Source organism: Petaurus breviceps, unplaced genomic scaffold (genome assembly GCF_028583685.1).
Source record: "Petaurus breviceps papuanus isolate PSGF00001 unplaced genomic scaffold, PetGlider_PUasm1.0 90650, whole genome shotgun sequence".
NCBI classification, from domain to species: domain Eukaryota; kingdom Metazoa; phylum Chordata; class Mammalia; order Diprotodontia; family Petauridae; genus Petaurus; species Petaurus breviceps.
The window spans coordinates 8,394,308-8,409,066 of NW_027187299.1; the positions used below are offsets into that span (position 1 = coordinate 8,394,308).

General features: G+C 39.1%; 1 protein-coding gene and 1 long non-coding RNA gene across 2 annotated transcripts in view; one reads left to right on the top strand and one right to left on the bottom strand.

Annotated features, from left to right (window-relative positions):
- CAPN9 (calpain 9) overlaps positions 1-14,759 on the top strand; it is a 120,320-nt gene that overhangs the window by 65,583 nt on the left and 39,978 nt on the right. The window contains exons 4-6 of the mRNA XM_069064898.1: positions 777-846; positions 5,868-5,986; positions 11,891-12,024. Of these exons, the coding sequence (XP_068920999.1) occupies positions 777-846; positions 5,868-5,986; positions 11,891-12,024 (323 nt within the window). The remainder of the gene's footprint in view (positions 1-776; positions 847-5,867; positions 5,987-11,890; positions 12,025-14,759) is intronic.
- LOC138143658 (uncharacterized) overlaps positions 10,983-14,759 on the bottom strand; it is a 97,392-nt gene continuing 93,615 nt past the window's right edge. Inside the window, exons 2-3 of the long non-coding RNA XR_011163772.1 lie at positions 11,859-12,036; positions 10,983-11,772 (exon numbers count right to left, since the gene is read on the bottom strand). This is a non-coding gene — a long non-coding RNA (uncharacterized lncRNA). The remainder of the gene's footprint in view (positions 11,773-11,858; positions 12,037-14,759) is intronic.

Sequence of the window (14,759 nt, forward strand, 5' to 3'; positions counted from 1 at the left end):
TCTTTCTTTCTTTCTTTCTTTCTTTCTTTCTTTCTTTCTTTCTTTCTCTCTCTCTTTCTTTCTTTCTCTCTTTCTTTCCCTATACAGTGCAAGTGCTATATAAATGCTAGTTATAGAATGCTGGACCTGGAGTTAGGAGGACCTAAGTTCAAATCTGATCTCAGAAATTTACTAGCTGTGTGACGCTGGGTAATTCACTTCACCCTCCTTGCCTAAGTTTCCTCATCTGTAAAATGAGCTGGAGAAGGAAATGAAAAACCACTCCAGTGTCTCTGTCAAGAACCCCAAACGAATCACAAAAATTTGGACACAACTAAAGTGACTGAATAACATGGGCCAGGCACTATACTAAGCACTGCGGATCCAAATACAGGCAAAAAGAAAAAAAAAAGAAAAATGACAATCCCTCCCCTCAAGGAGCCTTGCATTCCAATGGGGGAAAGACAACACATAAAAGAAAACTAAAGAGCAGATGGAGAAAGTATCCACTTGAGGGAAAGTGGTGGCAAAGTTCAGAGTCAGAATCCCCCAGAAAGAGAAATGCAACATGCCCTCCAAATGGCCCTGACCATCTTCAAAATAGAGACTTCTGGGAGGAATTCAGCAATAGGAGAAGGGGGTTAGCATGGCAGAAAGGAGGGGAAAAAAGGAAGAAAGAAAGGTACTCCCCAACGCTAGGCACTAAATGCTGACCACTTTGAACTCAATGGGAAAGAATAGCCCTGGAGGGACTGATTTTGTTGGGGCTTGTTTTAATAACTCTCTCATTTCTCTAGGAAATAGTAAAAAATCCAGAATTCATTCTTGGAGGAGCCACAAGAACTGATATTTGTCAAGGGGAACTTGGTGAGTGTATTTTCTTCTGCTGGCAGCCCAAAGAGCTGAGCTTAAACAGTTATGCAATTCTCAAAAGTGTTTCAGCAAACAGTGATGGAAATGGGTGCCCACTGAGTAACAGAAGCTGTAGCAAGAGAAGACAGTATGATGTAGCAGGGACAGCAAATGACATGAAGCCAAAGGAGCTGGGTTTGAATTCCAGCTCTGCTCCTTATAGCCTGGGTTGATCAGGAAAATCACTCCATCCCTCTTGGCCTCAGTTTCTTTATCTGTCAAAGGAAAAGGTCAGATGATGTCTAAAGTCTGTTTTAGTTCCTAAGTCTAAGACTGAATAACCATTCATTTCCTCAGCACCTATTGGGTTTGATCCTGATCAATATGGAATACAAGTATCTGATCTAAAGTAGCCTTATTCATAATCATTTTCTGTTATTTATATAAAGCCACAAATTCCACTGGACACTGTGATGAGACAAAAAACTGTGCTTTTGAAAATGCCAAATTACAAAAACCCAATTTCTTACATTAAAAAATGGCTATTCCACAAACTCATTGTGAACTTGACCCTACATCAGCTTCCGTATATTCTAAATCAAAGATGTTAAATGTAGTACCTAACATGGAGCCCACAATATTCCCCAATGAATCAGATCAACACATAATTGGGAAATATTCAACAAACTAAATAAAAATACAATATAACATAGATAATGTTAATATGTGGTTTTCTAAGTTATCATGCTGCTCACAAATTATACTTATGTGAACCTTCTTTGTAGTTGAGTTTGACCCCACCATTTTAAATCACTACCACCCCACCCCATCCCACACAATTCACATATACTACCAATACCAGGTATATCTTCACTGGCACACTCAAAGCTAGTTATGTTCCTCACTTTTCTGATTTGTGACTGGAACAGTCCCTGAACCGGCTGCTATGTCAAAGATGACTTTGAAAACTCACTGGTAGAGCAAAAGAAAAATACCTGAAAGTAGGAGAATAAATGGTCTCTACTTTCTCTGTCCCCTGCTTCCTTTCATTACAATTAAAGACAACACTGAGGCTTATACAAAGTTACAGCAATACAAGATTACTTTGTGTACTGGAAAGAATACAGGATACAGAATCAGAGGATCCATGTTTAAATTCCAGTTCTTCTACTTGCTTGCTGTGTGTCCTTGGGCAAAATACCTAACCTCTCTGGGCCTCCTTTTCTTTGTGACTACAAAAATCCTTCCAACTCTAAATGTATGACTTCATGATCCTATATGACATTGACTATTTCAGAATTCAAATAAGAACTGGACTGAAATTTAACATTTTACAATTTATGGAAAATGAGGTTTCCTAAGAAAATTAATAGTGCAATCTAGAGAACAAACAATTTTCAAGGATTTTAGAGGGATATATATGCAAATATGCATATACATATATGTATGTATAGATATAGATACATATGTACACAGAGAGAGAGAGATGTATCAATTGTATGTCATTGGGAAGTCATGTAACCTGAGTTTCCTAACATGTGAAATGGGGGATGGGAGGTAGGTGGGGAGGAAGAGGTGACTAGATCATCTCTAAGATATTAGAGGCAACTAGATGACACAGTGGATAGAGTCCTGGGCCTGGAGTCAAAAAAGAAAAAGCTGAGTTCAAGTTCTGACTCATACCCTTACTATCCGTGTAACAGAAGGCAAATAATTTAACCTCTGTTTGCATCAGTTTCTTCATGTATAAAATGGGGATAATAATGGTACTTAACTCCCAAAGTTGTTATTGAGAATTAAACTGAGATATTTGTAAAGTGCTTAGGCACAGTGCCTGGTACAATGCAAGTGTGATATAAATGCTAGCTATTATTATAGAAGTGCAGCTGGGAGACACAGTGAATAGAACACTAGGTCTGGAGGGAAGAGGACCTGAGTTCAAATCTGACCTCAGATAGTATTAGTTGTGTGGCCCTGGAAAATTCACTTAACCCTGTTAGCCTCAGTTTCCTCATCTGTAAAATGAACTGGAGAAGTAAATGGCAAGTCACTATAGTATCTTTGCCAAGAGAGCCCCAAATGGGGACACAGAGTTAGACGTGATTGAAACAACACAACAATGACATCATTATTATATTTTTAAGTTCTAGATTCTTTCAGTTTTGGGCTATATCAGATCTACTCACTCATCAGTGGAAGGATTTCTACTAAATTATACTTTGTTAACCTAGTTCGGTCTTTTCTACATGCCAAAATTGTATAAAATTGCATTTTAACAAATCCTATAATTCAGACTTCCTATTAACTTGAACTGATCTCCTGAATTAATGAGATGTTAGACATTAAGTGGGAGGCCAGATCCTGTCCCTTCCTATTTCTTTCCTCCATATCTTAGAAGTCCCTAAGGCATCCAGCTTTCTGAGTTGGAAAGGACCCTGAAGATCATCTACTCCAACCCTCTACTTTTTACGGCTGAGGAAACAGACTCAGAAAAATAAAGGGACCTGCTCAAAGTTCTACTGCTTCTTAGTGGCAAACTTAGGATTAAAATCTGGGATTTATGACTTCTAATACAGTATACTTGTAGAAAAGTGTTTCCAGAGATTAAAGATTAAAAAAAAAGTTTCCTGGCTTATAACAATGGGTGGTACATATTTCTGAAATGACCAACCTTGTATTTAACCTTTGATGCTTAGTGCCACTGTCTAGAAACAAAGTATGAGATGTTGCCCATCTGACTCATTTGGTTGGACCAGTCCAATTACAAAGCAACATTTTTCTGGAGTCTTGTAGGATGTGTCTTGAGCATCTGACTCACCTGCTCAGCTGACAGTCCAAGGAGTCTTGGCTTGAGTAGGCATGAGCTACTTCACCCTAACTCAAGGAAATAACACATTCTTTATTTGGCTAAAAATGAGCAAGCCTTTATAGTTTGGAGACTGAAAATAGGATGTTACTCTCTTACCATGATCTCCAGCTAACCTTTAGCCACACCCCTCTCAAGTTTGAGATGAAAGAACAGGAGTTTCTGCATTATCCCTCCCTGTAACTGCCACCCAACCCAAATACATCAAATATGAACACTATCTTCTGTGCTGTTTCTTACCTGTAAATGTTAACTCAAATAGGGTGAACATGAACACTAATAATCTCTGTGCTGAACCTCCCTGTAACTGCCACTCAAGCCAGGGTGCAGATGAATTCAACCAAAGAGCTAACAAAACACCAGAAAACCCCCAGTGACTGAGCACAGAAGCTGTGTAAAGCAGCTGGAGGCTGGACAGTCAAGGTCATAAACATTCTATGACATCTAAGGTCACAAGAAACCAGGAATGGGAATAAACCAGAGCTGGCTTCCTGGTTTCATTTCTCATTGTTTATCTTTTGCTTGTAAACCTTTCTCTACCAGGATAAGGTGGTTTTCTCTGAAGCCTAAAGGGTATATGGACATCTGGTAGAAGGTATATTTCTCAGAAATCCACATTGGGTCAAATGAGTGTAATTCTTCTCCACCCCTACTACCCCCAATGATGACTACTGGTATGCCAATGATTCCACTATGACAACAAACATCTAGATGAAAAATTGAGCCAACAGTTCATTCCATTGATTATCTGGCTATTTCCAGATATCCACATTCAAATATTTTGCATCCTCTCCTGCTTCCCAGAACCTACCACAGTGATTATGCACATAGTAGGTGCCTAAATGAATATTTATTGAATGAACGTATTTGAATCTGGGTATCTGATATGGTATTGAGAAAATACCTCTATGTTTGTCTTAAATGTTTAGCCACATTCCACAAGTGTAGAAAAAATAGCAAAATCTTTAAAATTTCAGATAATAGAAAACAACCTCACATTCTGATCCACTCTTAAGATCAACAAAAACATTAGATCAATACAGCACTACTACAAGTAGGGGGAGGAGCTTAAAATTCCCACTTGTATAAATTCTTCTTGCCCCAGCCCACCACTCTTACCATTCCAGGAACTCTATCCCCATTAACCTTGGAAGGAACCTTATTTCTGTACTTTTACTCTGTATTCTCCTTCAATCTTCTCCTCACCAACCTCCTTGCAACTTTGGAAAATCTGCTTCTCTGCCCTATTTCCCACCCTCATTGGTGATTATCTTTCATAGACCACTATTTCAGAAAAACCCTAGCTACCAATGCCTTATTTCACTCCCTATTTGTCAGTCATCTCCCTTGACAAGCACCTTACTGTATGAAGATCAAGTACCCTTTCCACCCAACACCTACCCTTTTCTGAAACTCTAAACCAGAGTGGGGAACCTGTGGCCTCAAGGCCGCATGTGGCTCTCTAGGTCCTCAAATGAGGCCCTTTGACCTTGAGGCTGCAGGTTCCCCACCCCTGGTAAACAATCATCAAATCTATTTGGTTTTTGGTCTTGGACGAGGTGTGTCAATCTACTCTCTGATGTTCATTCACCATCCCTGTAACTTTCTAGACCAAAGTCCCCTCCCTGGCTCCCAGTTCCCTTTTCTGTGTTGTCACCCCCACTAGAATATAAAGATAGGGCCTATATTTACTTTTGTATTTTTATCCTTAGTGCTTAGCACAATGCTGGGTATATTGTAAATGCTTAATAAATGATTTCTCATTATTTTTTCATCCATCTACATTCCTGCCTGAGTCCAGTAGAAGCTGCTTGGGGCAGCTACTATTCTATACATGATGGTCATGCCTTCACTAACAAAGTCTTGTGTTCTTTAGTTGGGAGAAAGATGGAATTATGGGCAACACATGCTGGAGCCATGTGTTCTGAAAATGGGGGTGTTCATTCTGCAAAGTTGCCAAGAAAATGACAGCTCTTTATGATAAACTGATCTGGGGAGAAGAGGAGGCAGATGGAAGACCCACAGAGATTTTTGTCAGCAGTCTCCCCTTTAAAAAAAATATCACAAAACATGTGGTTACATCTGGAACTTCCCAGTAGCCTCTTGTAATCTTGTTGAATTTACTGTATGTTTGTGATGAAAACAATGATGTATGGTTTGCAATTTGCAGGAGACTGTTGGCTTTTAGCAGCCATTGCATCTCTTACACTTAATGAAAAGACCTTGGCTAGAGTTGTGCCCCAAGACCAAAATTTTGGCCCTTGTTATGCTGGGATATTTCATTTTCAGGTAAGTGGGAAGAAGAGCCTATAAGCTTATTTTTTATGGGACCTGGGTAGCCAAAAAAAGCATTATTAATATGCCTGATAATTCCAGACATAACACAATTGGACCTTGCTTTATTGAACAATTATAGTCCTAAAATACATGCCAACCAGTTTTCTGCAAATAGAATCATATTTTTAGTAGGTTAGAGGGCCATTTGAAGATAAACTACAGTAGATCTTTTTGCAAAGTATAAATCAGTTTTTATGTTATCTTTGTGGTGAATCTGGACTTTCAGTGGATATACCTATCACACAGACATGTCTGAGTAACTGTATAATTTCTGGTAAACAGAAAGATCCTCTGCACTGAAAAAAATGGTCACATGAGGTTATTACAAGAGAAAACAGAAAAGGAAAACAGAGGAAAACAGAAAAATATAAGAGGCACAAAGGGAGACTCAAAGACCTTAGTTGGTGGGTCCATGTAGAAACAATGATGTTTCTCAAACATATAGAAAAACCAAAAGTTTATGTTTTTTGCTTCCACCCCACCTGCATTCTTTGTGTACTTTCCTTATCTTCTCACCCACTAGAAGTCTCATCCTGCCCCAGACACTTCTGGAAATTGAATGATTTGAAAAATCAATTCACCTTGAGGTATTAGTGACTGGTAACAGAGGCAAAATGGTGTGGTGGACAGAGAGCTGGTCATGGAGTCAGAAAGACTCAAGAACTACCTCTGTACATATTGACCATATGAATCTGGACAAATCACTCATTTCTCAGTGTCCCACCTTGCACCTGTGAAATCACAGCTCTGTTAAAAACAAAAACAAAAAGTTTACTCTATTAGCTCAGTCTTAACCTGACACCAGTGTATTTGTTTTCCCATGCTAGAGATATTTTAATGAGAACTTTTAGAAAAGGCAATGTTTGTCTGTGTCTGGGTAGTAGTATAAAGAAAGACAAGGCAAAGGAATAGGAATAGACTGCTACATTTACACATTGCTGATGTTAATCTTGTTCCCTTCTTTCATCTCATTTTTCTGTATAAAGTGGTAGGTGAGGCGGGCAAAGGGAAGAAACATTGTAATAGGATATGATTGAAGGAAAAAAACCCTAAAAATCATAACCATGAATATAAATAGTATAAATTTACCCATAAAATGGATAGAAAAATAGATTCAACAATATGTTGTTTATAGAAAACACACTTAAAACATAAATTATTCATACATACTTAAAATGAGGAGTTAGAGTAACATTTTTTATGCCTTAGGTGAATTCAAAAAAGCAAGACTGGCAATAGTGATCTTCAACAAAGCAATTGTAAAAATATACAATGTTAAATGAAATAAACAGGAAAACTATGTTATGCTTAAAGCACCAGGGTTGATAAAACAAGATCAATACTAACTATTTATGCATTGAATGGCACAGCCTTGAAAACTTAAAAAACTAACCAAACTACAGGGATAAATAGATAGTGAATAAATAGATAAATAAACAGTGAAGCAATAGTTATTGTGGATTTCAACAGCCCCTTTTAGGCCTAGACAGAACTATCAAAGAGAAAAACAAGAGTCACTAACAGTTACTAAGTTACTAAAAATTATTAACAATAGTTAGTAACCCAAATGGTATTTCAAGATTGGCCTCTGGCAATTACTAAATGGGAATAACAAGAAATCAACATACTCTCTGGTTTTAAATGGCACATTTATAAAACTTGACCATGTGCTAAAGCATAACAAACTTACAAACAAATACAAAAAACAGAAATATAAACATATTTTACTAAATACAAGACAATAAAAATTATAATTAAGAAGGGGGAATTTGAAGAAAAGATTCAAACCTAAATAGAGACTAAATAATATAAACCTAAAGGAATGATTGGATCAAAATGCAAATATAGAAACAATAAATTTCTATGAAAGAAAATAATGAGACAACATGACAAATAGACAAACCATTAGCTAATTTGATCAAAAAGGAATGTTTGCTCTAAAGGAATACATCTCTAATGTTAGCATTTCCAGTACTGTGGCACCTAGGTAAAAGAGATATTTGAAGGCTTAAAGGTGTCTTCCTGGCACCCCCATATCAAGTCATAGAACTAGAAACCTCCCTTGCCAAACAATAAGAAGCCTCTCTCAAACTTCAAAGATTTTGCAAAGCATTCTCTTCACAACAAAGCTATAAAGTAAATAGTATAAATATTATCATCCCCATTTTACATAGAGAAACCAAGATGATAACAGCAGGTTAAGTGACATACATAGCTTTGAAGTGTCTGGGCAAGATCTGAACCTAAGTCCCCTGATTATAAGTCCAGCATTATGTCCTTCTCTATACACAGAAACAGTACCTGTGCCAAACTTATAATGCCTTCTTTCCTTGTCCACAGAGCTGGATGATTTTCATCCTCTCTCTTCCATATACCACCTTCTCTAAGTTTTTTCCTGGCAGAGACTTCTCCTCCCATCCTCAAGTTTCCTCTGCCACTGCCAGTGTTTACCTGAATCATACTAGAGGCTGGCAGTCATGACAGATGCCAACAGCATCTTCTCTCAACACACTAGTGTTTTCTTAACTCAACAACTTCAGAAGCTGACAGAATAGGCTGAAGCCAGCATGCCAGAAGATTTCTCTGCTTCTTCAAGTCTCTCCTCTTCCCCACCAATTTTTGTTGTTCATCTGTTTTTCAGACACATAAACTTGTTGTTGTTGCTGCCGTTGTTGTTGTTGTTGTTTTTTGCAGAGATACTGGAGTGGTTTTCTATTTCCTTTTCCACCTTATTTTACAGCTGAGGAAACTGAGGCAAACAGGGTTAAGTGACCTGCCCAGGGTCATACCACTAATAAATGTCTGAGGTTGGATTTGAACTCAGGAAGAGGAGTCTTCCAGATTCTAAGTTTGGCATTCTAGCCACTGTGCCACCTAGCTGCCCCTATATCAAAGAACAATTATTAAAATATTTTAAAAAACAAGTTCACAGACCCCAAGTTAAGAACCCTTGCTCTAACTCCTCCCCTACATAACCTCACAAGAGAGACAATATAGCATCGTGGATGGAATGCTGGAGTTTAAGTCAGGAAGACTTGGGTTTGAATCCTACTTCTGACTCCTAATTAGCTGTGTGACCTTGGGCAAGTCATTTACCTTACCTGAGCTTTTGTTTCCTTATTGTAAAATGAAGAGGTTGGACTAAATAGCCTTTAAAGTCCCTTTAAGTGCTAGACCTATGATCCTAAGTACAATGTTGCTTTCTTTTCTTTTAAGTAAATTCTAGTACAAAAATAGGAAGATGCAGGTACTTGGGTCCTATAGGGCCAACTAGGTCATTTGGACCATTCTGAATCACTTCAGTCCCTCCCATCTGAATTCCAGTCATTGGAATAAATTAATGGGAGGACATTATCCCCAACTGCTTGCTGCTTTAGGGATCATAGGCCCCTGATTGCTCATTAGACATCTGTCCAAATCTTATCTACCCCTGAGTGTGAAGCTCCTAACAGCAGGAAAGAATGTCCATGAATTTAGAAATCACAAGAAGTTCCACACACATCTGTCAAGAGGTGTGAGATTCCCTGCACAAAAAACAGAAATCTGAATTTATCCTCTGGCAAGCAACTTGCTGCTGTGCTCAACTGAGCTCTGACGTGCTCACCGTTTAGGATTCCATAACAGAATTCTGGAGAAATGAAAACAAAACAAAACAAAAAAACAAATAGCCCTCTAGCTTGAGCCAGAGTAACTAATTGATGCAAAGAAATGGTCAATGTCCAACAGCAAAGTTATAAAGAGACAGCTGCCACCACCACTGTATTTACCATCTCCTTCCATTATCCCCTCGCCCCTCTCTGAAGCCTCAGAATTTTAATTTTGCTAACATAATAAGGAGTGTCAGATGGGCAAAAGAGGAAGATTGAATTTTAAAGGGAGAAGCTCTAAGACCATTGCATGACCCCCTGTCCTCATCTGGCCCTGTGCTACCATTCTTAGTAGTGAGCACACTAACCCTCCCTACTCCCTTTTCCCCAGGGTATAAATTGACCATGGAACATTTTATTATTATAGCATTTCTTGTGTGAATTGAAAAACCAAAGAGACAGGAAGACAGACAGAGAGAAAACAGGGTAACTCAGGTCCAGTTGACAACACCTATGCTGAGGGTACTGATGAGCATTAAGGATACAGTTAGAAAGAAGGCTGTTGATCAGCTGGGAGAGGGGTGGGAAACTGGGCAGCAAAGGGGATACCATAATAGACTAGAGGAGGTGCAACAGGAAATCACTTAGTGCATCAGAGACTGTGATGTTGATTTCACCTGGTCCCCAACCTCAAGTGATATTTGACTGGTTGAATTTGGAATACCTGGATTAGAGGCAGGACCATTGGATGGAGTTAAGTGTATAGAAACAAGGCTCAAAAAGAGGAAGGTTTCTTAAACATGGGACCTGACTGCTATTTGTAAGGCATTAGATCCAGGTCCCCTCTCCCTGACAGCCCCCTGATGGCCTAAAAGGCCATTGGCATTTTGCAGTGGGCCATAGGAGCAAAGAATTATAGATTTAATACTGGAAGAAACCTTAGAGGTCATCTAGTATAACCCCTCATTTTATAGCAGGGGAAACTAAGGCTTAAATACATTAAGTGACTTATTTAAGTAAGAGATAGGTAGGTGGTGCAGCAGACAGAGCACTGAGTCTGAGGACAAGATCTGAGTTCAAATCCAGTCTCAGACACTTACTAGTTATGTGATCCTGGGCAAGTCATTTAACTTCTGTCTGCCTCAGTTTCCTCATCTTATAGACGGAGACAATATAAAGATAGTAATCGTACTTCCACTTCAGGATACATTGAGGATGAAGTGAGATAATAATTATAAAAAGCTTAGCATAATGCCTGGTATATAGTAAGCACTATTAATATTAGCTATTATCCATATTTGTATATCCATATTCATACCTATATTCATGTAGGTGGGCAGAGAAATTGGCAGGGAAAGAATTGAAACCCAGTCCCTCTGATTTCAAATCCCACTCTCTTTCTACTGGACTATGCTTTAGATCAGTAGGTCTCGGACTTTTTGGTCTCGGGACCCCTTTATACTCTTAAAATTATTAAGGACCATGCAAAGAGCTTTTGTTTATGTACATTATATACCTATGGATGTTTACTATATTAGAAATTAAAACATCTTAGCATTATTATGAAAATTATCATATAGACCCCCTAAAAGGTCTTGGCAAGCCTTAGGAGCCCCCAGATAGCACTTGGACAACCACTGCTTTAGATCATGTGACCATAGATTTCGAGCCAGAAGGGACCTTAGAGGTCATCTAGTTCTCGTTCTCTCTCTCTTGTCTCTCTGTCTCTTTCTCTGTCTCTCTATCTCTCTGTCACTGTCTGTGTGTGTGTCTCTCTGTCTCTCTCTCCCTCCCTCCTTTTCTCCCTCTCTCTCCTTTAGAGATAAGGAAACTAAGGCCCAAAGGGATTAAAGACTTGTGAAAGGTCCCACAGGTAATAAGGTAAATAAGGCAGAAGTGAGATTTGAACCCAGGTCTTCTGATGCCAGTCCTTTTAATCTTTCTGCTATTAATACATTGCCTCTCAGCTGTTATTCATGAGTTACTGTGGCTTAAAAATTTCACCTGCTGTCCATCTTCTGGTGATGAATCCCTCTGAATTTAGCTAGCTGATTTTTTGAAAATCAGACATGAAGTACATTGATTGATGAAAACTCACATCCTTCCCAGCTTGATGGGACCTGCCAGAGTCTCTTTTCCAAGTGACATGACCTTTCAAGATGAGGCATAAATAAAGGACATTAGTAGAATTGTAGATGTATTTGAATAAACATACACACCCCTTATTCATGACTTACCCATTCATCCTTCATCATATCTCTGGCAACAGATCTGGCAGCACAGCGAGTGGTTGGATGTGATCATTGATGACCGGCTCCCGACCTTCCGAGATCGTTTGGTTTTCCTTCACTCTGCTGATCACAATGAATTCTGGAGTGCCTTGTTGGAAAAGGCATATGCCAAGTGAGTGTCCACCTGCACTTAATTGACAAGAATTTCACTAGCTCACAAAAATAAAGTGTACATTTCCCTCAAGAGATTGTTTCATGGTTTTTTATTATCTTTGTATAAACCAGGTGGTAGGGGATGCTTAGAAGTGGGAAGGAGGAAATGAGGAAGAATTGGGGATTCACAATGCTGAACAGCATGCAGCTTATCCCTAAATGACCTAATCCAATTTTTATGTGGACAAAAAAAGAACCAGATGGTTCCTCTGCTACTCTCCAGACATTTCCCTATCCCTAGACCTAACAATAACTCTCTTATCCCTTTCATCACTTTGGGTTTGGAAAAAGAGAGAGGAAGGCAGGAGCATGGGAAGGCAGGAAGGCCCTTTGTTGAATTGTTGAAATGACAAAAAGAGAGAACACACACCCACAAGAAAACTACAGTGCGAATTTGTGTTATGTGCCATTGATTGTGTATTTTAATTGATTGCATATTAATTACAATTATTAATTAATATCTTAATATATAATTAACATATCAACAATTAATTAATAATTGTGTATTTCTAACTATCACATATATGGATGTATGTGAATGTTATTAAGCAGTGTCCATGTATAATGTTGGCTATGAATCTCTGTATCTTCAGGTTACATGGATAGTGTACTCCCAAAGACAGGAACCAGCACTCCAGACTTTGCCACCATGCCCCTGCATGGTACCTTCATCCACTTCTCCTTTACCTCCCCCTCTCCTTTTAACTCCCTTTTTATGTGTTGCCTTTCCCCATTAAAATCTAGACCCCTCAAAGTCAGGGACTATCTTTCTTTTCTGCTTCTGTTTGTATTCCCAGTGTTTAGCATTGTTCCCTATACCTGGAGTGCCCTTCCCTCCTCTCTTTGCTTATGAAATTCCTACTCATCCTTTAAAATCCAGCTCAACTCCTTCCTGAAGTTTTTCACGATCTTTTACATTGCAATGATGACTCCCCCAAAGTAATACTTTGCATATCTCTAATTTATATGTTTATATGCATATATTATTGTGTATTGTGGTCATTTGTGTATATGTCATATTCCTTATTAGACTGCAAGCTCTATGAAGACAAGGATTATATCTTAACAACATTTTTATTTCATCTAGTGGCCAGAAGAGTGTTCTATATATAGCAAGTGCCTTTTTGCTGTTGTCCAGTCATGTCTGAGTCTTCATGGCCCCATTTGGGGTTTTCTTGGAGAAGTTTTGCCATTTCCTTCTCCAACTCATTTTATAAATATGGAAATTGAGGCAACTAGGGTTAAGTGACTTGCCCAGGATCTCACAATAGTGAGTGTCTGAGGGTGGATTTGAACTCAGTTCTTCCTGACTACAGATCTGGTGCTCTATCCACTGCACCACCTAGCTGTCCAGTAAGTGCTTAGTGAATGTTTATTGGACCAAACTGAATTGAAATTGAACTGAAGGCTTTCCCCAGCACACATCCTTGACTGGTAATATTCTCTTTGTAGGCTTAAAAGGAGGTTTGCAGTTCCCAGAGTCAAGCATGTCACAAAATGATCCTTTATTATCTAACAAATGACACTGCTCAGGGTCTGTATTATCTCTAACTTCACTGAGAATTACAGATGACCTTTGATTATTTGATTATGGACTGATCTAGCCATATGCTCTACAAGCCATTTCCTGCCAACCATATGCCAGGAGCTGTGCTGTGAAAGTGAGATTTGACTTGTCCTACTTGCCCCAAAAGAGCAGAACTGCTGAATGAGTCGGAGGTGAGGGAGGAGGTGATCATTATAAAGAAAACCTTCCTAACAGAGCTAGGCCCAAAGTGGAATGGCATGCCTTGAGAAGTAATGGCTGAATTACCTCCCTGCTTAGGAACATTGTAGATTCAAATTCAGATATAGGTTGGACTAAACATTTCTATAATGTTCCTTCCAATTTGGATATTTTATGGCTCCCTCAGCTGGTCCAAAACTGTTCCCACACTACCCAAGGTCACCTCAAGGGTTAAGGATACCATCCATCCTGGCTGAATAATGGGGAGCCCTGCTGCTACTGGGAACAGTGTATTCTAGATTGCCTGGATGAGCTGATGGAAAAACAAAAATTCTTGTTTTCCCTTAAGTTTTCATAGCTTTCTCCAATAATAGTGTGTGTGTGGGGGGGTGAAGCAGCAACAGACTGAGAGTCAGGAGTCTTGAGTTCTAGTCTCCCAGCAACCTGCTGTGTAACTGTGGCAAGTTACTTCCTCCCTCTGGATCTCAGTTCCTTATCTGCAAAATGAAGGCAATGGGGAAAAACCTCAATACAATGAAATTATAATGACCATTCTTGTCCCTAAATAAAAATAACACCATAACTCTCTTATTTGCAGAAATGGGGTATTATGGGTATGTAACACCGCATATTCTGTTGGGATCAATTAGTATGTTGGTGACTTTTGTTAAACTGGTGGGGGTTTTTCCCTCTCCTCCTTCCTCCCTCTCTTCCTCTTCCTCCCTTTGTTCCTCAATTCCCCTCTCCATTCTCTTTTTCCCCTTTTCCCTTCTTCCCTCTTTCCCTTGTTTCCTTCTTTCCTTTCTTCTTCTTCTTCTTCTTCTTCTTCTTCTTCTTCTTCTTCTTCTTCTTCTTCTTCTTCTTCTTCTTCCTCCTCCTCCTCCTCCTCCTCTTCCTTCTCTCTCTCTCTCTCTCTCTCTTTCTCTCTCTCTCTCTCTCTCTCTCTCTCTCTCTCTCTCTCTCTCTCT